Genomic DNA, 25000 nt, shown 5'->3' with positions numbered 1-25000 from the left:
CTGTATATAGCCTCCACATTGGCTCGGTACTGGTACCCCCTGTATAGAGCCTCCACATTGACTCTGTACCGGTACCCCCTGTATATAGTCTCCACATTGACTCGGTACTGGTACCCCCTGTATATAGTCTCCACATTGACTCGGTACTGGTACCCCCTGTATATAGCCTCCACATTGGCTCGGTACTGGTACCCCCTGTATATAGCCTCCACATTGACTCTGTACTGGTACCCCTGTAAATAGCCTCCACATTGACTCTGTACCGGTACCCCGTGTAAATAGCCTCCACATTGACTCTGTACCGGTACCCCCTGTATATAGTCTCCACATTGACTCTGTACCAGTACCCCCTGTATATAGCCTCCACATTGACTCTGTGCTGGTACCCCCTGTATATAACCTCCACATTGGCTCGGTACTGGTACCCCCTGTATATAACCTCCACATTGGCTCGGTACTGGTACCCCCTGTATATAGCCTCCATATTGACTCGGTACTGGTACCCCCTGTATATAACCTCCACATTGGCTCGGTACTGGTACCCCCTGTATATAGCCTCCATATTGACTCGGTACTGGTACCCCCTGTATATAGCCTCCATATTGACTCGGTACTGGTACCCCCTGTATAGAGCCTTGTTATTGTTATGTACATTTCTGTGTTACTTTTTGATTGATTTATAATTATAATGACAGTCCTAATACTAGGCCTTGATTCTCTCTATCTCTCTAAATTCAATTCCAATCAAATGGGCTTTATTGAAAATGGGCGGCAGGGTAGCCTAGTGGTTAGAGCGTTGGACTAGTAACCGCAGTTAACAGCAGTTAACCCACTGGTCCTAGGCTGTCATTTAAAATAAGACTTTGTTCTTAACTGACTTGACATGGAAACATGTGTTTGTTTATTTATTTTAAATGTAACCTTTATTTAACTAGGCAAGTCAGTTATTAAGAACAAATTCTTATTTACAATGACGGCCTACTCTCTCTCTCTCTCTCTCTCTCTCTCTCTCTCTCTCTCTCTCTCTCTCTCTCTCTCTCTCTCTCTCTCTCTCTCTCTCTCTCTCTCTCTCTCTCTCTCTCTCTCTCTCTCTCTCTCTCTCTCTCTCTCTCTCTCTCTCTCTCTCTCTCTCTCTCTCTCTCTCTCTCTCTCTCTCTCTCTCTCTCTCTCTCTCTCTCTCTCTCTCTCTCTCTCTCTCTCTCTCTCTCGAGTTATTCTAAATGAGACTGTTGTTGTCTAACTCTTTCTCTCTCTGGGGACCGCCGTGCTGGTTTGTTCCAGACACACTGAACGAGCTATGGACCCAAAATATCACTCATTTCCCTACATATACCCTTATGGGACATGGTCAGAAATAGGGAAATATGTAGGGAATAAGGTGCTATTTGGGAGGGGGTTTCAGTGCATGAAAACAGAAACATAGATGCAATAAACAAGCTGGTATTGTTCTGTAGGAGCTGGTAATTAAACAGAGAAAAGTACCAACAACAACAACACAATTCTGAGATGATAGACAGATGATAGATAGATAGATGATAGATATATGATTGATAGATGATTGATAGATGATTGATAGATGATAGATAGATGATAGATAGATGATATATGATAGATAGATAGATAGATAGATAGATAGATAGATAGATAGATAGATAGATAGATAGATAGATAGATAGATAGATAGATAGATAGAAGATAGAAGATAGATGATAGAAGATAGATAATTGATGATAGAAGATAGATGATTAATAGAAGATAGATGATAGATAGAAGATAGAAGATAGAAGATAGATAATTGATGATAGAAGATAGATGATAGGTGATAGAAGATAGATAGAAGGTAGATAATAGAAGATAGAAGATGTATAATAGAAGATCACCACCTTCCGGAGACACCTGAAACCCCACCTCTTTAAGGAATACCTAGGATAGGTTAAGTAATCCCTCTCACCCCACCCCCCCTAAGTTTTAGATGCACTATTGTTAAGTGACTGTCCCACTGGATGTCATAAGGTGAATGCACCAATTTGTAAGTCGCTCTGGATAAGAGCGTCTGCTAAATGACTTAAATGTAATGTAAATGTAAGATAGATGATAGATGATAGGTGATAGATGCTAGATGATAGAAGATAGATGATAGATAGATGATAATTGAAGATAGATGATAGATAGAAGATAGATGATAGATAGAAGATAGATAAAAGATAGATAATAGAAGATAGATGATAGATAGAAGATAGATGATAGAATATAGATAATTGATGATAGAAGATAGAAGATAGATGATAGATGATAGATAGAAGATAGGAGATAGATAGATGAAGATGGAAGATAGATAGATGATATATGATAGATGATAGATGATAGACAGAAGATAGATGCTAGATGATAGATGATAGATAGATGATAATTGATAGAAGATAGGAGATAGATAGATGAAGATGGAAGATAGATAGATGATAGATGATAGATGATAAATGATAGATGATAGATAGATGATAATTGATAGAAGATAGATAGATGATAGATAGAAGATATATGATAGATAGAAGATAGATGATAGATAGAAGATAGATGATAGATAGAAGATAGAAGATAGATAATTGATGATAGAAGATAGATGATAGGTGATAGATAGAAGATAGATGATAGATAGAAGATAGATGATAGATAGAAGATAGATGATAGATAGAAGATAGATGATAGATAGAAGATAGATGATAGATAGAAGATAGATGATAGATAGAAGATAGATAGAAGATAGATGATAGATAGAAGATAGATGATAGAATATAGATAATTGATGATAGAAGATAGAAGATAGATGATAGATAGATGCTAGATGATAGATGATAGATGATAGATAGATGATAATTGATAGAAGATAGGAGATAGATAGATGAAGATGGAAGATAGATGATAGATAGATGATATATGATAGATGATAGATGATAGATAGAAAATAGATGATAGATGATAGATGATAGATAGATGATAATTGATAGAAGATAGATAGATGATATATGATAGATGATAGATGATAGATAGAAAATAGATGATAGATGATAGATGATAGATAGATGATAATTGATAGAAGATAGATAGATGAAGATGGAAGATAGATGATAGATAGATGATATATGATAGAAGATAGATGATAGATAGAAGATATATGATAATTGATAGATAGATGATAGATAGATGATAGAAGATAGATGATAGATAGAAGATAGATGATAGGTGATAGATGATAGATAGATGATAATTGATAGAAGATAGGAGATAGATAGATGAAGAGGGAAGATAGATGATAGGTGACAGATGCTAGATAATAGATAGATGATAATTGAAGATAAATGATAGAAGACAGATTTTTTTATTTATTATTTTTTAAATTGTACCTTTATTTAACCAGGCAAGTCAGTTAAGAACACATTATTTTTAATGACAGCCTAGGAACAGTGGGTTAACTGCCTGTTCAGGGGAAGTACAACAGATTTGTTCCTTGTCAGCTCGGGGGTTTGAACTCACAACCTTCCGGTTACTAGTCCAACACTCTAACCACTAGGTTACGCTGCCACCCCTGATAGATGATAGATGATAGATGGATTATAGAAGATAGATGATAGATAGATGATAGATAGATGATAGATGATAGAAGATAGATGATATATGCTATATAGATGATCATTGAAGATAGATGATAGAATATAGATGATAGATGATAGAAGATAGATGAAGGAAGATAGATGATAGAAGATAGATGATAGATGATAGGTGATAGATGATAGATAGATGATAGATGATAGAAGATAGATGATAGAAGATAGAAGATAGATTATAGAAGACAGATGATAGAAGATAGAAGATAGAAGATAGATTATAGAAGATAGAAGATAGATTATAGAAGATAGATGATAGAAGATAGAAAATAGATGATAGATGATAGAAGATAGATGATAGAAAACAGATGATAGATGATGATAGAAGATAGATTATAGAAGATAGATGATAGAAGATAGATGATAGATGATAGAATATAGATGATAGAGATGGATGATAGAAGATAGGGTTAGGGTTAGGGTTAGATGATAGAATATAGATAATAGAAGATAGAAGATAGATAGAAGATAGATAATAGAAGATAGAAGATAGATGATAGAAGATAGATGATAGATGATAGATAGAAGATAGATGATAGGTGATAGATGATAGATAGAAGATATATGATAGATAGAAGATATATAATATAAGATAGATGATAGATAGAAGATAGATAATAGAAGATAGATGATAGATAGAAGATAGATGATAGAATATAGATAATTGATGATAGAAGATAGAAGATAGATGATAGATAGAAGATAGATAATAGAAGATAGAAGATAGATGATAGGTGATAGGTGACAGATGCTAGATGATAGAAGATAGATGATAGATAGATGATAATTGAAGATAAATGATAGATAGAAGATATATGATAGAAGATAGATGATAGAATATAGATAATTGATGATAGAAGATAGATGATAGATGATAGATAGAAGATAGATGATAGATAGAAGATAGATGATAGGTGATAGATGATAGATAGAAGATAGATAATAGATAGAAGATAGATAATATAAGATAGATGATAGATAGAAGATAGATAATAGAAGATAGATGATAGATAGAAGATAGATGATAGAATATAGATAATTGATGATAGAAGATAGAATATAGATGATAGATATAAGATAGATAATTGAAGATAGATGATAGATAGAAGATAGATAATAGAAGATAGAAGATAGATGATAGATGATAGATAGAAGATAGATGATAGATAGAAGATAGATAATAGAAGATAGAAGATAGATAATAGAAGATAGATGATAGAAGATAGATAGAAGATAGATAATAGAAGATAGAAGATATATAATAGAAGATAGATGATAGATGATAGGTGACAGATGCTAGATGATAGAAGATAGATGATAGATAGATGATAGAAGATAGATGATAGATAGAAGATAGATGATAGATAGAAGATAGAAGATAGATGATAGATAGAAGATAGATGATAGATGATAGATAGAAGATAGATGATAGATGATAGATAGATGATAGAAGATAGATGATAGATGATAGATAGAAGATAGATGATAGATAGAAGATAGAAGATAGATGATGGATGATAGATAGAAGATAGATGATAGATAGATGATAATTGATAGGAGATAGATATATGAAGATAGAAGATAGATGATAGGTGACAGATGCTAGATGATAGAAGATAGATGATAGATAGATGATAATTGAAGATAAATGATAGATAGAAGATAGATAATAGAAGATAGAAGATAGATAATAGAAGATAGATGATAGATGATAGAAGATAGATGATAGATGATAAATAGAAGATAGATGATAGATAGAAGATAGAAGATAGATGATAGATAGAAGATAGATGATATATAGATGATAATTGATAGGAGATAGATAGAGGAAGATAGAAGATGACAGAAGATAGATGGTGACAGATGCTAGAAGATAGATGATTTAGATTTAGATGATAATTGAAGATAAATGATAGATGATAGATTTCTTTATTTATTATTTTTTAAATTGTACCTTTATTTAATGATGATAGAAGATAGAAGATAGATGATAGAAGATAGATGATAGATGATAGATAGATGATAGATGATAGAAGATAGATGATACATGATATATAGATGATCATTGAAGATAGATGATAGAATATAGATGATAGATGATAGATGATAGATGATCGAAGATAGATGATAGAAGATAGATGATAGAAGATAGATAGATGACAGAAGATAGCTGATAGATGATATATAGATGGTCATCGAAGATAGATGATAGAAGATAGATGATAGAAGATAGATAGATGACAGAAGATAGATGATAGATGATATATAGATGGTCATTGAAGATAGATGATAGAATATAGATGATAGATGATAGATGATAGAAGATAGATGATAGAAGATAGATGATAGATGATAGAAGATAGAAGATAGATGATAGATGATAGATGATAGAAGATAGAAGATAGATGATAGATGATAGATGATAGATAGATGATAGATGATAGAAGATCGATGATAGAAGATAGAAGATAGATGATAGAAGATAGATGATAGAAAACAGATGATAGAAGATAGATGATGGAAAACAGATGATAATAGATGATAGAATATAGATGATAGATAGAAGATAGATGATAGATGATAGATAGAAGATAGATGATAGATAGAAGATAGATAATAGAAGATAGAAGATAGATAATAGAAGATAGATGATAAAAGATAGATAGAAGATAGATGATAGAAGATAGATGATAGATGATAGATAGATGGTCATCGAAGATAGATGATAGAAGATAGATGATAGAAGATAGATAGATGACAGAAGATAGATGATAGATGATATATAGATGGTCATTGAAGATAGATGATAGAATATAGATGATAGATGATAGAAGATAGATGATAGAAGATAGATGATAGAAGATAGATGATAGATGATAGAAGATAGAAGATAGATGATAGATGATAGATGATAGAAGATAGATGATAGATGATAGATGATAGAAGATAGATGATAGATGATAGAAGATAGATGATACATGATAGATGATAGAAGATAGATGATAGAAGATAGATGATAGATGATAGATGATAGATAGATGATAGATGATAGAAGATCGATGATAGAAGATAGAAGATAGATGATAGATACATGATAGAAGATAGATGATAGAAGATAGATGATAGAAAACAGATGATAGATGATGATAGAAGATAGATGATAATAGAAGATAGAATGATGATAGAAAATAGATAATAGCCACACACAGACACACACACACACACAGAGTTTGGAGTTGGCTGATCTTACCACAGGAGAACAGACAGACCAGAGCAGTGTGCATGAACAGGATAAACACCTCGTCTGTTGTTGCCGGAGGGCCAGAGGCTCTACACTGGACACTACCCGTGCCAGCTGTACCTCGTAATGATACTGCTAATGGTTTTTTTAATGTTGTAGCAGATCTCACTTGGTAACTGTTTGATGGGTTGTGTTTGGGTGAGAGAGAGAAAGTGTGTGTGTGTGTGGTGTGTGTGTGTGTGGTGTGTGTGTGTGTGCGTGCCTGCGTGCGTGTGCGTGTGTGTGTGCGTGTCTCACTGTCTCATTATCATTCCCAGTCAGACTCAGACTGCAGGCTGTGTTCAGTGTGTACAAACACACTCATCTCCACGAGGGCTCCAAGTCCTACCTCGCTGCAGTGACACAGAGAAGTTATGCTGCTAGCCCATAACATCAGCATTAACCCTCCAGCCAACCCACGGTGCTTCACACAGAGCCAGATGTCTGCTCTTTGACACCCCTCAGACACAGAGATATATAGAGACGCTAGAATATAGAAAGCGGTCGGCAATGGAGACATATCTCCCCAGTTGATGTGTCCCTATGATCCAGGGGACAGCGTTCTAGGTGAATGGATAAGGCAGAGTCAGGCGCAGGACGCAGGTATGAGTCAAAAAATCTTAGCTTTCCTCAATATCAACAATGTTCCAACAATGATAAACATAAATATCCAGAGCACATAAATGAAACCACTTGACAACGACAATCACGTACAAAACAAAAGGGGAAGCCAGAGGGTTAAATAAGGAACACTGATTATGGAATGGAAACCAGGTGTGTACAATGAAGACGAAACAAAAAGGAAAATGAAACATGGATCGGTGGTGACTAGAAGGTTGGTGATGACTAGAAGGTTGGTGGTGACTAGAAGGTTGGTGATGACTAGAAGGTTGGTGGTGACTAGAAGGTTGGTGATGACTAGAAGGTTGGTGATGACTAGAAGGTTGGTGGTGACTAGAAGGTTGGTGATGACTAGAAGGTTGGTGATGACTAGAAGGTTGGTGGTGACTAGAAGGTTGGTGATGACTAGAAGGTTGGTGGTGACTAGAAGGTTGGTGGTGACTAGAAGGTTGGTGGTGACTAGAAGGTTGGTGGTGACTAGAAGGTTGGTGGTGACTAGAAGGTTGGTGGTGACTAGAAGGTTGGTGGTGACTAGAAGGTTGGTGGTGACTAGAAGGTTGGTGGTGACTAGAAGGTTGGTGATGACTAGAAGGTTGGTGGTGACTAGAAGGTTGGTGATGACTAGAAGGTCGGTGGTGACTAGAAGGTTGGTGATGACTAGAAGGTTGGTGATGACTAGAAGGTTGGTGGTGACTAGAAGGTTGGTGATGACTAGAAGGTTGGTGGTGACTAGAAGGTTGGTGGTGACTAGAAGGTTGGTGGTGACTAGAAGGTTGGTGGTGACTAGAAGGTTGGTGGTGACTAGAAGGTTGGTGGTGACTAGAAGGTCGGTGGTGACTAGAAGGTTGGTGATGACTAGAAGGTTGGTGGTGACTAGAAGGTTGGTGGTGACTAGAAGGTTGGTGGTGACTAGAAGGTTGGTGGTGACTAGAAGGTTGGTGGTGACTAGAAGGTTGGTGGTGACTAGAAGGTTGGTGATGACTAGAAGGTTGGTGGTGACTAGAAGGTTGGTGGTGACTAGAAGGTCGGTGGTGACTAGTCTGATTTAAAAGTTTGAATCGATGTCCGGCTCATTGCTCAGTTAGTCAAACATTTCTCAGTTTTATCCGGTGTTAGAATGATAGCAGAGGAGGGAAGGATAGACAACAGAGAAGACAACACTGTGTTATGTCCAAAATGGCACCCTATTCCCTATATAGTGCACTACTTCTCCCTATGCAGTGCTTAAAATATATTAAATGCATGCTAATTACATCTAAGAAAATAACCAAGTTTCACAGTGTCTATAAATAAATTATTCGGTTTGGATTAACATAGTAACCCCTCCCTGTATCTCCTCTGTCATCTCCCTGTATCTCCTCTGTCATCTCCCTGTATCTCCCCTGTCATCTCCTTGTATCTCCTCTGTCATCTCCCTGTATCTCCTCTGGCATCTCCTCTGTACTCTCCTTGTATCTCCTCAGTCATCTCCCTGTATCTCCTCTGTCATCTCCCTGTATCTCCTCTGTCATCTCCCTGTATCTCCTCTGTCATCTCCCTGTAGCTCCTCTGTCATCTCTCTGTATCTCCTCTGTCATCTCCCTGTATCTCCTCTGTCATCTCCCTGTATCTCATCTGTCATCTCCCTGTAGCTCCTCTGTCATCTCCCTGTATCTCCTCTGCCATCTCCCTGTATCTCCTCTGTCATCTCCCTGTATCTCCTCTGTCATCTCCCTGTATCTCCTCTGTCCTCTCCCTGTATCTCCTCTGTCATCTCCCTGTATCTCCTCTGTCATCTCCCTGTATCTCCTCTGTCATCTCCCTGTATCTCCTCTGTCATCTCCCTGTAGCTCCTCTGTCATCTCCCTGTATCTCCTCTGTCATCTCCCTGTATCTCCTCTGTCATCTCCCTGTATATCCTCTGTCATCTCCCTGTAGCTCCTCTGTCATCTCCCTGTATCTCTTCTGTCATCTCCCTGTAGCTCCTCTGTCATCTCCCTGTAGCTCCTCTGTCATCTCCCTGTAGCTGATGGAGGGGGTGGTGTTTTTATTTATTTATTAGGATCCCCATTAGCCGACGCCAATGGCAACATCTAGTCTTACTGGGGTTCGACACATCTTGTCTCACTGGGGTTCGACACATCTAGTCTTACTGGGGTCCGACACATCTTATCTTACTGGGGTTCCACACATCTAGTCTTACTGGGGTACGACACATGTTATCTTACTGGGGTCCGACACATTTAGTCTTACTGGGGTTCGACACATCTAGTCTTACTGGGGTCCGACACATCTAGTCTTACTGGGGTTCGACACATCTTATCTTCCTGGGGTCCGACACATCTAGTCTTACTGGGGTTCGACACATCTAGTCTTACTGGGGTCCGACACATCTAGTCTTACTGGGGTACGACACATGTTATCTTACTGGGTCCGACACATCTAGTCTTACTGGGGTCCGACACATCTAGTCTTACTGGGGTTCGACACATCTTATCTTACTGGGGTCCGACACATCTAGTCTCACTGGGGTTCGACACATCTTATCTTACTGGGGTTCGATACATCTAGTCTTACTGGGGTCCGACACATCTAGTCTTACTGGGGTCCGACACATGTTATCTTACTGGGGTCCGACACATCTAGTCTTACTGGGGTCCGACACATCTAGTCTTACTGGGGTACGACACATCTTATCTTACTGGGTTTCGACACATCTAGTCTTACTGGGGTGTGACACATCTTATCTTACTGGGGTCCGACACATCTAGTCTTACTGGGGTGTGACACATAACGAAAAATACATTACAGACAAAATACTTTAAAGTGAACATACATTTAAATACATAAACATGTAGCATGTGTGTGTGTGTGTGTGTGTGTGTGTGTGTGTGTGTGTGTGTGTGTGTGTGTGTGTGTGTGTGTGTGTGTGTGTGTGTGTGTGTGTGTGTGTGTGTGTGTGTGTGTGTGTGTGTGTGTGTGTGTGTGTGTGTGTGTGTGTGTGTGTGTGTGTGTTGTATTGTTCCCCAGGCAGTTTGATAGTGTTGTTTCCCAGGCAGTTTGACTCAGTATTGTTCTCCAGGCAGTTTGATAGTGTTGTTCCCTAGGCAGTTTGAAACAGTATTGTTTCCCAGGCAGATTGAAACAGTATTGTTTCCCAGGCAGTTTGAAACAGTATTGTTCTCCAGGCAGTTTGACTCAGTATTGTTCCCCAGGCAGTTTGACTCAGTATTGTTCTCCAGGCAGTTTGATTCAGTATTGTTTCCCAGGCAGATTGATACAGTATTGTTTCCCAGGCAGTTTGATAGTGTTGTTTCCCAGGCAGTTTGATACAGTATTGTTTCCCAGGCAGTTTGATTCAGTATTGTTTCCCAGGCAGTTTGAAACAGTATTGTTTCCCAGGCAGTTTGAAACAGTATTGTTCTCCAGGCAGTTTGACTCAGTGTTGTTTCCCAGGCAGTTTTATAAAGTGTGGTTCTCCAGGCAGTTTGATAGTGCTGATTCCCAGGCAGTTTTATAAAGTGTGGTTCTCCAGGCAGTTTGATAGTGTTGTTCCCTAGGCAGTTTGAAACAGTATTGTTTCCCAGGGAGTTTGATAGTGTTGTTTCCCAGGCAGTTTGAAACAGTATTGTTTCCCAGGCAGTTTGATAGTGCTGTTTCCCAGGCAGTTTTATAAAGTGTGGTTCTCCAGGCAGTTTTATAAAGTGTGGTTCTCCAGGCAGTTTCATAGTGTTGTTCCCTAGGCAGTTTGATACAGTGTTGTTTCCCAGGCAGTTTTATAAAGTGTGGTTCTCCAGGCAGTTTGATCCAGTGCTGTTCCCCAGGCAGTTTGATAGTGTCGTTCTCCAGGCAGTTTGATAGTGTTGTTCTCCAGGCAGTTTGATAGTGTTGTTCTCCAGGCAGTTTGATAGTGTTGTTCTCCAGGCAGTTTTATAGTGTTGTTCTCCAGGCAGTTTGATAAAGTGTGGTTCTCCAGGCAGTTTTATAAAGTGTGGTTCTCCAGGCAGTTTCATAGTGTTGTTCCCTAGGCAGTTTGATACAGTGTTGTTTCCCAGGCAGTTTTATAAAGTGTGGTTCTCCAGGCAGTTTGATCCAGTGCTGTTCCCCAGGCAGTTTGATAGTGTCGTTCTCCAGGCAGTTTGATAGTGTTGTTCTCCAGGCAGTTTGATACAGTGCTGTTCCCCAGGCAGTTTGATAGTGTTGTTCTCCAGGCAGTTTGATAGTGTTGTTCTCCAGGCAGTTTGATAAAGTGTTGTTCCCCAGGTAGTTTGATAGTGCTGTTCCCCAGGCAGTTTGATAGTGTCGTTCTCCAGGCAGTTTGATCCAGTGTTGTTCTCCAGGCAGTTTGATACAGTGCTGTTCCCCAGGCAGTTTGATAGTGTTGTTCTCCAGGCAGTTTGATAGTGTTGTTCTCCAGGCAGTTTGATAGTGTTGTTCCCCAGGCAGTTTGATTCAGTATTGTTCTCCAGGCAGTTTGATTCAGTATTGTTCTCCAGGCAGTTTGATTCAGTATTGTTCTCCAGGCAGTTTGATTCAGTATTGTTCTCCAGGCAGTTTGATTCAGTATTGTTCCCCAGGCAGTTTGATAGTGTTGTTTCCCAGGCAGTTTGAAACAGTATTGTTTCCCAGGCAGTTTGAAACAGTATTGTTCTCCAGGCAGTTTGACTCAGTGTTGTTTCCCAGGCAGTTTTATAAAGTGTGGTTCTCCAGGCAGTTTGATAGTGCTGTTTCCCAGGCAGTTTTATAAAGTGTGGTTCTCCAGGCAGTTTGATAGTGTTGTTTCCCAGGCAGTTTGATACAGTGTTGTTTCCCAGGCAGTTTTATAAAGTGTGGTTCTCCAGGCAGTTTGATAGTGTTGTTCCCTAGGCAGTTTGAAACAGTATTGTTTCCCAGGCAGTTTGAAACAGTATTGTTTCCCAGGCAGTTTGAAACAGTATTGTTCTCCAGGCAGTTTGACTCAGTATTGTTCCCCAGGCAGTTTGATTCAGTATTGTTTCCCAGGCAGATTGATACAGTATTGTTTCCCAGGCAGTTTGATAGTGTTGTTTCCCAGGCAGTTTGATACAGTATTGTTTCCCAGGCAGTTTGATTCAGTATTGTTTCCCAGGCAGTTTGATAGTGCTGTTTCCCAGGCAGTTTTATAAAGTGTGGTTCTCCAGGCAGTTTTATAAAGTGTGGTTCTCCAGGCAGTTTCATAGTGTTGTTCCCTAGGCAGTTTGACTCAGTGTTGTTTCCCAGGCAGTTTTATAAAGTGTGGTTCTCCAGGCAGTTTGATAGTGCTGATTCCCAGGCAGTTTTATAAAGTGTGGTTCTCCAGGCAGTTTGATAGTGTTGTTCCCTAGGCAGTTTGAAACAGTATTGTTTCCCAGGGAGTTTGATAGTGTTGTTTCCCAGGCAGTTTGAAACAGTATTGTTTCCCAGGCAGTTTGATAGTGCTGTTTCCCAGGCAGTTTTATAAAGTGTGGTTCTCCAGGCAGTTTTATAAAGTGTGGTTCTCCAGGCAGTTTCATAGTGTTGTTCCCTAGGCAGTTTGATACAGTGTTGTTTCCCAGGCAGTTTTATAAAGTGTGGTTCTCCAGGCAGTTTGATCCAGTGCTGTTCCCCAGGCAGTTTGATAGTGTCGTTCTCCAGGCAGTTTGATAGTGTTGTTCTCCAGGCAGTTTGATAGTGTTGTTCTCCAGGCAGTTTGATAGTGTTGTTCTCCAGGCAGTTTTATAGTGTTGTTCTCCAGGCAGTTTGATAAAGTGTTGTTCCCCAGGTAGTTTGATAGTGCTGTTCCCCAGGCAGTTTGATAGTGTCGTTCTCCAGGCAGTTTGATCCAGTGTTGTTCTCCAGGCAGTTTGATACAGTGCTGTTCCCCAGGCAGTTTGATAGTGTTGTTCTCCAGGCAGTTTGAAACATTATTGTTTCCCAGGGAGTTTGATAGTGTTGTTTCCCAGGCAGTTTGAAACAGTATTGTTTCCCAGGCAGTTTGATAGTGCTGTTTCCCAGGCAGTTTTATAAAGTGTGGTTCTCCAGGCAGTTTTATAAAGTGTGGTTCTCCAGGCAGTTTCATAGTGTTGTTCCCTAGGCAGTTTGATACAGTGTTGTTTCCCAGGCAGTTTTATAAAGTGTGGTTCTCCAGGCAGTTTGATCCAGTGCTGTTCCCCAGGCAGTTTGATAGTGTCGTTCTCCAGGCAGTTTGATAGTGTTGTTCTCCAGGCAGTTTGATACAGTGCTGTTCCCCAGGCAGTTTGATAGTGTTGTTCTCCAGGCAGTTTGATAGTGTTGTTCTCCAGGCAGTTTGATAAAGTGTTGTTCCCCAGGTAGTTTGATAGTGCTGTTCCCCAGGCAGTTTGATAGTGTCGTTCTCCAGGCAGTTTGATCCAGTGTTGTTCTCCAGGCAGTTTGATACAGTGCTGTTCCCCAGGCAGTTTGATAGTGTTGTTCCCCAGGCAGTTTGATTCAGTATTGTTCTCCAGGCAGTTTGATTCAGTATTGTTCTCCAGGCAGTTTGATTCAGTATTGTTCTCCAGGCAGTTTGATTCAGTATTGTTCTCCAGGCAGTTTGATTCAGTATTGTTCCCCAGGCAGTTTGATAGTGTTGTTTCCCAGGCAGTTTGACTCAGTATTGTTCTCCAGGCAGTTTGATTCAGTATTGTTTCCCAGGCAGATTGATACAGTATTGTTTCCCAGGCAGTTTGATAGTGTTGTTTCCCAGGCAGTTTGATACAGTATTGTTTCCCAGGCAGTTTGATTCAGTATTGTTTCCCAGGCAGTTTGATACAGTATTGTTTCCCAGGCAGTTTGAAACAGTATTGTTTCCCAGGCAGTTTGAAACAGTATTGTTCTCCAGGCAGTTTGACTCAGTGTTGTTTCCCAGGCAGTTTTATAAAGTGTGGTTCTCCAGGCAGTTTGATAGTGCTGTTTCCCAGGCAGTTTTATAAAGTGTGGTTCTCCAGGCAGTTTGATAGTGTTGTTCCCTAGGCAGTTTGAAACAGTATTGTTTCCCAGGGAGTTTGATAGTGTTGTTTCCCAGGCAGTTTGAAACAGTATTGTTTCCCAGGCAGTTTGATAGTGCTGTTTCCCAGGCAGTTTTATAAAGTGTGGTTCTCCAGGCAGTTTTATAAAGTGTGGTTCTCCAGGCAGTTTGATAGTGTTGTTCCGTAGGCAGTTTGATACAGTGTTGTTTCCCAGGCAGTTTTATAAAGTGTGGTTCTCCAGGCAGTTTGATCCAGTGCTGTTCCCCAGGCAGTTTGATAGTGTCGTTCTCCAGGCAGTTTGATAGTGTTGTTTCCCAGGCAGTTTGAAACAGTATTGTTTCCCAGGGAGTTTGAAACAGTATTGTTCTCCAGGCAGTTTGACTCAGTGTTGTTTCCCAGGCAGTTTTATAAAGTGTGGTTCTCCAGGCAGTTTGATAGTGCTGTTTCCCAGGCAGTTTTATAAAGTGTGGTTCTCCAGGCAGTTTGATAGTGTTGTTTCCCAGGCAGTTTGATACAGTGTTGTTTCCCAGGCAGTTTTATAAAGTGTGGTTCTCCAGGCAGTTTGATAGTGTTGTTCCCCAGGCAGTTTGAAACAGTATTGTTTCCCAGGCAGTTTGAAACAGTATTGTTTCCCAGGCAGTTTGAAACAGTATTGTTCTCCAGGCAGTTTGACTCAGTATTGTTCCCCAGGCAGTTTGACTCAGTATTGTTCTCCAGGCAGTTTGATTCAGTATTGTTTCCCAGGCAGATTGATACAGTATTGTTTCCCAGGCAGTTTGATAGTGTTGTTTCCCAGGCAGTTTGATACAGTATTGTTTCCCAGGCAGTTTGATTCAGTATTGTTTCCCAGGCAGTTTGATACAGTATTGTTTCCCAGGCAGTTTGAAACAGTATTGTTTCCCAGGCAGTTTGAAACAGTATTGTTTCCCAGGCAGTTTGAAACAGTATTGTTCTCCAGGCAGTTTGACTCAGTGTTGTTTCCCAGGCAGTTTTATAAAGTGTGGTTCTCCAGGCAGTTTGATAGTGCTGTTTCCCAGGCAGTTTTATAAAGTGTGGTTCTCCAGGCAGTTTGATAGTGTTGTTCCCTAGGCAGTTTGAAACAGTATTGTTTCCCAGGGAGTTTGATAGTGTTGTTTCCCAGGCAGTTTGAAACAGTATTGTTTCCCAGGCAGTTTGATAGTGCTGTTTCCCAGGCAGTTTTATAAAGTGTGGTTCTCCAGGCAGTTTTATAAAGTGTGGTTCTCCAGGCAGTTTGATAGTGTTGTTCCGTAGGCAGTTTGATACAGTGTTGTTTCCCAGGCAGTTTTATAAAGTGTGGTTCTCCAGGCAGTTTGATCCAGTGCTGTTCCCCAGGCAGTTTGATAGTGTCGTTCTCCAGGCAGTTTGATAGTGTTGTTTCCCAGGCAGTTTGAAACAGTATTGTTTCCCAGGGAGTTTGAAACAGTATTGTTCTCCAGGCAGTTTGACTCAGTGTTGTTTCCCAGGCAGTTTTATAAAGTGTGGTTCTCCAGGCAGTTTGATAGTGCTGTTTCCCAGGCAGTTTTATAAAGTGTGGTTCTCCAGGCAGTTTGATAGTGTTGTTTCCCAGGCAGTTTGATACAGTGTTGTTTCCCAGGCAGTTTTATAAAGTGTGGTTCTCCAGGCAGTTTGATAGTGTTGTTCCCCAGGCAGTTTGAAACAGTATTGTTTCCCAGGCAGTTTGAAACAGTATTGTTTCCCAGGCAGTTTGAAACAGTATTGTTCTCCAGGCAGTTTGACTCAGTATTGTTCCCCAGGCAGTTTGACTCAGTATTGTTCTCCAGGCAGTTTGATTCAGTATTGTTTCCCAGGCAGATTGATACAGTATTGTTTCCCAGGCAGTTTGATAGTGTTGTTTCCCAGGCAGTTTGATACAGTATTGTTTCCCAGGCAGTTTGATTCAGTATTGTTTCCCAGGCAGTTTGATACAGTATTGTTTCCCAGGCAGTTTGAAACAGTATTGTTTCCCAGGCAGTTTGAAACAGTATTGTTCTCCAGGCAGTTTGACTCAGTGTTGTTTCCCAGGCAGTTTTATAAAGTGTGGTTCTCCAGGCAGTTTGATAGTGCTGTTTCCCAGGCAGTTTTATAAAGTGTGGTTCTCCAGGCAGTTTGATAGTGTTGTTCCCTAGGCAGTTTGAAACAGTATTGTTTCCCAGGGAGTTTGATAGTGTTGTTTCCCAGGCAGTTTGAAACAGTATTGTTTCCCAGGCAGTTTGATAGTGCTGTTTCCCAGGCAGTTTTATAAAGTGTGGTTCTCCAGGCAGTTTTATAAAGTGTGGTTCTCCAGGCAGTTTGATAGTGTTGTTCCCTAGGCAGTTTGATACAGTGTTGTTTCCCAGGCAGTTTTATAAAGTGTGGTTCTCCAGGCAGTTTGATCCAGTGCTGTTCCCCAGGCAGTTTGATAGTGTCGTTCTCCAGGCAGTTTGATAGTGTTGTTCTCCAGGCAGTTTGATACAGTGCTGTTCCCCAGGCAGTTTGATAGTGTTGTTCTCCAGGCAGTTTGATAGTGTTGTTCTCCAGGCAGTTTGATAGTGTTGTTCTCCAGGCAGTTTTATAGTGTTGTTCTCCAGGCAGTTTGATACAGTGCTGTTCCCCAGGCAGTTTGATAGTGTTGTTCTCCAGGCAGTTTGATAGTGTTGTTCTCCAGGCAGTTTTATAGTGTTGTTCTCCAGGCAGTTTGATAAAGTGTTGTTCCCCAGGTAGTTTGATAGTGCTGTTCCCCAGGCAGTTTGATAGTGTCGTTCTCCAGGCAGTTTGATCCAGTGTTGTTCTCCAGGCAGTTTGATACAGTGCTGTTCCCCAGGCAGTTTGATAGTGTTGTTCTCCAGGCAGTTTGATAAAGTGTTGTTCCCCAGGTAGTTTGATAGTGTCGTTCTCCAGGCAGTTTGATAGTGTTGTTCTCCAGGCAGTTTGATACAGTGCTGTTCCCCAGGCAGTTTGATAGTGTTGTTCTCCAGGCAGTTTGATAGTGTTGTTCTCCAGTCAGTTTTATAGTGTGGTTCTCCAGGCAGTTTGATAGTGTTGTTCTCTAGGCAGTTTGTACAGTATTGTTCCCCAGGCAGTTTGTACAGTATTGTTCCCCAGGCAGTTTGTATAGTGTTGTTCCCCAGGCAGTTTGATGCAAGGTCACTCAAAGCGCTGTGATTTTTAATTAAAGCCCATTCAGTCACACATTATGATCAGCAGATTTTATTACTGCCAGTGGGCACAGAGCATCACGTGATGTAATCCACTATTGATTCCTCCCTCTGGAGGAACTCTCTCTGAGTCGTACTCTGTCTCTCTCGCTGTGTCTCTCTGTCTCTCTCCTCACCCTCCTCGTTGTCCTGCTTTCTCAATTTTCTCTCTATCTATGTGTCTCTTACACCGGTGTCAGATCTGGTCTAGTGCTCAGAGCCATAGAGACGACAGATATTTGATATAAAAGTTTAACGGTATCTGCACTTCAACACTAGGGCCTAATCTGCCATGTCATAGCTCAGTTGAGCCGTGTGTGTGTGCGTGTGCGTGTGCGTGTGCGTGTGTGTGTGTGTGTGTGTGTGTGTGTGTGTGTGTGTGTGTGTGTGTGCTCGCGTGCGTGCGTGCGTGCATGTGTGTGTGTGTGTTTAACTATCCTTGTGGGGACCACAAGAATGCTAAACAAACAAACATTTGACCAACTGGGGACATTTTGTTCATCCCCACGAGGTCCAATGCTATTTCTAGGGGCTTTAGGGTTAAGGTTAGAATTAGTGCTATGGTTAGGAGCTAGGGTTAGTTTTAGGGGTAGGAACTAAGGTTTGGTTTAGTGTAGGTTTTTGGGTTAAGGTTAGGGTTAAGGTTAGGGTTAAGGTTAGGGTTAAGGTTAAGGTTAGGTTTAAGGTTAGGGTTAAGGTTAAGGTTAGGGTTAAGGTTAGGGTTAAGGTTAAGGTTAGGGTTAGGGTTAAGGTTAGGGTTAAGGTTAAGGTTAGGGTTAAGGTTAGGGTTAAGGTTAGGGTTAAGGTTAAGTTTAGGGTTAAGGTAAGGTTTAATAGGGTTTCTGTTTATGCTGGTATCAAACCTTGGGTTGCATGGGCCTATTGCAACTTACTGCCATGTTTCTAGAATAGTGCTACTGACCGGTTTGGAGGGGGTGGGAGACCATGAAAGGCCGAGAGCTCCGAGGCGTCACCCATAACAGTTCAACAACAGGGGGTTTGAACGTAAACGTAAGTTTGAACATAAAAAAATCATATTTTTATCAAAATGCATTTTTGGGCAGAAATGCCTTCCTTGAACATGATAACTTATTAACAAACGTGTATGTCATCTGTAAACCCAAATAAAATACTTCAATTACGAGCCATGGTTAAGCCACAGAAAAATGTGATAATGAGTGGGCTGGACAATGGCTTAGATAATGAGTTGGCTGGACATCACGAGAGAGGTATTAGGATTGGTCTGCCATATAGCCTTCTGTCTATTTGAGCTCGTCGGTCTGTGTTGGTAATCCTGTCGAATCCTGGCTTTAAAAAAAAATGTATTGTGTAGTGGAGCTGTGTAAGTGTTGCTCTCCACTTTCTGGAGGATCAATTTTGAAATCAGTGGAATTAGAGTATGATAGCTAAAGATATGGAGAAAACACCTGTCTCTTGATTACATCTTCAAACTTAGGGCAACCGTGGTATGACATTTCTGACAGGTTGACACGTCCATCATACATGATGCTGTACACAGGTAATAAATTCTAGCATTAACAAGCTACATTGGTAAACAAATCCAGAGGTAAACAAATCATGGGCCAGAGTGTCAAGTGTGTGCTCCGAGAGCGGAACGAGATGGGTGGGGCTAAAGCTTAAGAGGGTGTGAACGATGCTGAATGGGTGGGGCTAAAGCTTAAGAGGGTGTGAACGATGCTGAATGGGTGGGGCTAAAGCTTAAGAGGGTGTGAATGATGCTGCATGGGTGGGGCTAAAGCTTATGAGGGTGTGAACGATGCTGAATGGGTGGGGCTAAAGCTTATGAGGGTGTGAACGATGCTGAATGGGTGGGGCTAAAGCTTAAGAGGGTGTGAACGATGCTGAATGGGTGGGGCTAAAGCTTAAGAGGGTGTGAACGATGCTGAATGGGTGGGGCTAAAGCTTAAGAGGGTGTGAACGATGCTGAATGGGTGGGGCTAAAGCTTAAGAGGGTGTGAACGATGCTGAATGGGTGGGGCTAAAGCTTAAGAGGGTGTGAACGATGCTGAATGGGTGGGGCTAAAGCTTAAGAGGGTGTGAACGATGCTGAATGGGTGTAGACAAAGATCTCTTCACTAAATACCAAAACATTCAAAGGTGATTTTCTCAAAAGTGAGTTTACAAGTTGATCAACTTTCAAAGCAGAATTACTGTTCCTCAAATGCAGGATATTTTGAATCTCCGAGTCTCTACTTTTATCCAACGTAAGTAACACCATTTCACATGTTTTCACAGTTCCGCTACATGAGACTGAATCCAGGTGGTGAGTCACAGATAGAATCACGGCGTCACCTAAAGTGGTAAATAATCCACATTTTATTTTGTGTTTGAGATTCTTTAAAGAGATTCTTCACCCTTTGCCTTGATGACAGCTTGGCACACTCTAGGCAGTCACCTGGGATGCATTTCAATTAACAGGCGTGCCTTGTTCAAAGTTAATTTGTGGAATTTCTTTCCTTCTTAATGTGTTTGAGCCAATCAGTTGTGTTATGACAAGGTGGGGGGTGGTATACAGAAGATAGCCCTATTTGCTAAAAGACCAAATTCCATATTATGGCAAGAACAGCTTAAATATGCAAAGAGAAATGACAGTCCATCATTACTTTAAGACATGAAGGTCAGTCAATAAGGAACATTTCAAGAACTATGAATTGTTTTCAAGTGCAGTTGCAAAAACCATCAAGCGCTACGAAGAAACTGGCTCTCATGAGAGCCACCACAGGAAAGGAAGACACAGAGTTACCTCTGCTGCAGAGGATAAGTTCATTAGCGTTACCAGCCTCAGAAATTGCACCCCAAATAAATGCTTCACAGAGTTCAAGTAACAGACATATCCCAACATCAACTGTTCAGAGGAGACTGAGTGAATCAGGCCTGTATGGTTGAATTGCTGCAAAGAAACCACTACTAAAGGACACCAATAAGAAGAAGAGACTTGCCTGGGCCAAGAAACATGAGCAATGGACATTACACCGGTGGAAATCTGATAACCTTTGGTCTGATGAGTTCTAATTTGATATTTTGGGTTCCAACCCCCGTGTCTTTGTGAGACACAGAGTAGGTGAACGGATGATCTCAGCATATGTGGTTCCCACCGTGAAGCATGGAGGAGGAGGTGTGATGGTATGTGGGTGCATTGCTGGTGACACTGTCAGTAATTTATTTACAATTCAAGGCACACTTAACCAGCATGGCTACAACAGCATTATGCAGCGATATTCCATCCAATCTGGTTTGCACTTAGTGGGACTGTTGTTTTTCAACAGGACAATGACCCAAAACACCTTCAGGGTGTGTAAGGGCTATTTGACCAAGAAGGAGAGTGATGGATTGCTGCATCAGGTGACCTGGCTTCCAAAATCAGCATGTGGGAACTCCTTCAAGAGTGTTGGAAAAGCATTCCAGGTGAAGCTGGTTGAGAGAATCCCAAGAGTGTGCAAAGCTGTCATCAAGGGAAAGCGTGGCTACTTTGAAGAATCTAAAATCTAAAATATATTTTGATTTGTTTAACTCTTTTTTTGGTTGCTACATGATTCCATATGTCTTATTTCATAGGTTTGATGTCTTCACTATTATTCTACGATGTAGAAAATAGTAAAAATAAAGAAATACCCTTGAATGACTAGGTGTGTCCAAACTTTTGACTGGTACTGTATATTTGTGAGAGTACCGAGATGTTTGTCTAAACTTCTGGCACACAGCTCAGACACCCGTGCATACCTCACAAGACATGCCACCAGAGGTCTCTTCACAGTCCCTAAGTCCAGAACAGAACATGGGAGACGAATGGAACTCTATTCCACATCAAGTAACTCATGCAAACTCTGAAATTTTATTTAAGAAACTGATAAAAATACACCTTATGGAACAGTGGAGAAGGTGAAGCAGCAGAAACATAGACACAGACACATGATAACAGACACATGATAACAGACACATGATAACAGACACATGATAACAGACACATGATAACAGACACATGATAACAGACACATGATAACAGACACATGATAACAGACACATGATAACAGACACATGATAACAGACACATAATAACAGACACATGATAACAGACACATGATAACAGACACATAATAACAGACACATGATAACAGACACATGATAACAGACACATGATAACAGACACATGATAACAGAAACATGATAACAGACACATGATAACAGACACATGATAACAGACACATAATAACAGACACATGATAACAGACACATGATAACAGACACATGATAACAGACACATGATAACAGACACATGATAACAGACACATGATAACAGACACATGATAACAGACACATGATAACAGACACATGATAACAGACACATGATAACAGACACATGATAACAGACACATGATAACAGACACATGATAACAGACACATGATAACAGACACATGATAACAGACACATGATAACAGACACATGATAACATACACACTATACACACACATGATAACATACACATGGATTTTGTGTTGTGGATATGTGGTAGTGGAGTCGGGGGCCTGAGAGCACACACTTAGTGTGTTGTAGATATGTAGTAGTGGAGTCGGGGCCTGAGAGCACACACTTAGTGTGTTGTGGATATGTAGTAGTGGAGTCGGGGCCTGAGAGCACACACTTAGTGTGTTGTGGATATGTAGTAGTGGAGTCGGGGCCTGAGAGCACACACTTAGTGTGTTGTGTATATGTAGTAGTGGAGTAGGGGCCTGAGGGCACACACTTAGTGTGTTGTAGATATGTAGTAGTAGAGTAGGGGCCAGAGAGCACACACTTAGTGTGTTGTAGATATGTAGTAGTGGAGTCGGGGGCCTGAGAGCACACACTTAGTGTGTTGTAGATATGTAGTAGTGGAGTCGGGGGCCTGAGAGCACACACTTAGTGTGTTGTAGATATGTGGTAGTAGAGTAGGGGCCAGAGAGCACACACTTAGTGTGTTGTAGATATGTAGTAGTAGAGTCGGGGCCTGAGAGCACACACTTAGTGTGTTGTAGATATGTAGTAGTGGACTAGGCGCCACACTTAGTGTGTTGTGAATTCCGTTATGAAGAGTAATGCTAATCCATGATAAATAACAACACAGATGCAGCACGTGTCAAACCCGTTCCATGGAGGACCTAGTATCTGAAGTGTCCGAAGGTTGTTGCTCCTTCCTCATACTTGATGGATTAATTAAGGTCACTAATTAGTGAGGAACTACCCTCACCTGGTTGCCTTGGTCTCAATCCTAAAACCAGCAGACTCCTCCATGAAATGAGTTCGACCCCCCTGGTCTACAGTATATTGATGGTAAAACCAGAAGTTACTAGTTGGTCTACTTACTCTGCAGTTACCCAGCTCCTCTACAGACAGAATGATGGTGCCACATTTCTTCCCAGCTATACCGCTGTAGAAAACAGAGACAGAAGAGAGAGGATAACACATGGTTAAGTTTAGCCAGGGACGGGTGAAGCATCTGTACAACAGAGATGCCGAGTTCCAGTTCTCCAGGACCAGAGTGTCAGGATGTGTTGACGCTCACTTGATCATGAAATGTCACCGGTTGGCAAGCGAGGGAATACACCTGGTTTTCAGATCACAACGAGACACATTGTTCTGATTGAGTGTGACAGAAACGGCATGCAACTCTCTGTCACTGTCCATGGTTCTGAAACCATCCAGAGCACAGGGTTGACAGATGCTGTCCATGGTTCTGAAACCATCCAGAGCACAGGGTTGACAGATGCTGTCCATGGTTCTGAAACCATCAAGAGCACAGGGTTGACAGATGCTGTCCATGGTTCTGAAACCATCCAGAGCACAGGGTTGACAGATGCTGTCCATGGTTCTGAAACCATCCAGAGCACAGGGTTGACAGATGCTGTCCAAGGTTCTGAAACCATCCAGAGCACAGGGTTGACAGATGCTGTCCATGGTTCTGAAACCATCCAGAGCACAGGGTTGACAGATGCTGTCCATGGTTCTGAAACCATCCAGAGCACAGGGTTGACAGATGCTGTCCATGGTTCTGAAACCATCCAGAGCACAGGGTTGACAGATGATGTCCATGATGCTGAATATACATCTCTCTCATCTATTTATCCTCCCCTTTTTCTCTCTTACTCCATCTCTCCATCTCCATCTCTCCATCTCTCTTCCTCCATCTCTCTTCCTCCATCTCTCCACCTCTCTCTTTCCCTCTTCCACCATCTCTCTCTCTCTCTCTCTCTCTCTCTCTCTCTCTCTCTCTCTCTCTCTCTCTCTCTCTCTCTCTCTCTCTCTCTCTCTCTCTCTCTCTCTCTCTCTCTCTCTCTCTCTCTTTCTCTCTCTCTCTCTGTGTGTGTGTGTTTGTGTGTGTGTGTGTGTGTGTGTTTTGTGTGTGTGTGTGTGTGTGTGTGTGTGTGTGTGTGTGTGGTGGTGCCAGCAGGGTGGTGCCAGCAGGGTGGTGCCAGCAGGGTGGAGTCGGCAGGGTGGAGCCAGCAGGGTGGAGCCAGCAGGGTGGTGCCAGCAGGGTGGTGCCAGCAGGGTGGTGCCAGCAGGGTGGAGTCGGCAGGGTGGAGCCAGCAGGGTGGAGCCAGCAGGGTGGTGCCAGCAGGGTGGAGTCGGCAGGGTGGAGCCAGCAGGGTGGAGCCGGCAGGGTGGTGACAGCAGGGTGGTGCCAGCAGGGTGGTGCCAGCAGGGTGGAGCCGGCAGGGTGGTGCCAGCAGGGTGGTGCCAGCAGGGTGGAGTCGGCAGGGTGGTGCCAGCAGGTTGGAGTCGGCAGGGTGGAGCCGGCAGGGTGGTGCCAGCAGGGTGGAGCCGGCAGGGTGGAGCCGGCAGGGTGGTGCCGGCAGGGTGGAGCCGGCAGGGTGGAGCCGGTAGGGTGGTGTGTACATGCGTCTTGCGCTTTTCCCAACATTCTTTGTTTTTCTCTCATTCTCTCAACTTATACCCCAGCAATCACCATCCTCTTCCTCCTCTCTCTTTCTCCCATCCCCCTTCCCTTCCCCCCGTCCTTCCTCTACCTGCCTCCCACTCTCCTCCCTCCCTCTGGACCCTAAGGATTAGACTGACTGAGTAACAGCCTTGAATCATTTAAGAGCTAGTTTCTGCGACCAGATGAGATGGTGGAGCAGAAATTCCAGTAAGAGGCTGGAATGGTGCTGGAGGTCAGAGGTCCACTAGGATCTCCTCACTGCTACGCTGTCAGGCCACTCAATACATAGAACAAATCAGGGAATGGATTTATTTATTCATTTAGTGCAAATCCCAAAGAGGTATTCACCTAACCTTGCCTTACCTTG

General features: G+C 41.7%; 1 protein-coding gene across 1 annotated transcript in view; it reads right to left on the bottom strand.

Moving 5' to 3' along the window:
* The window catches only part of LOC124002926 (copine-5-like), a 329935-nt gene that overhangs the window by 84293 nt on the left and 220642 nt on the right, over positions 1-25000 (bottom strand). The window contains exon 8 of the mRNA XM_046310773.1: positions 23061-23124. Coding sequence (XP_046166729.1) covers positions 23061-23124 — 64 coding nt within the window. The remainder of the gene's footprint in view (positions 1-23060; positions 23125-25000) is intronic.

This window comes from Oncorhynchus gorbuscha, linkage group LG18 (genome assembly GCF_021184085.1).
Source record: "Oncorhynchus gorbuscha isolate QuinsamMale2020 ecotype Even-year linkage group LG18, OgorEven_v1.0, whole genome shotgun sequence".
Lineage (NCBI taxonomy): Eukaryota > Metazoa > Chordata > Actinopteri > Salmoniformes > Salmonidae > Oncorhynchus > Oncorhynchus gorbuscha.
This window is presented reverse-complemented; position numbering and strand designations above follow the sequence as displayed.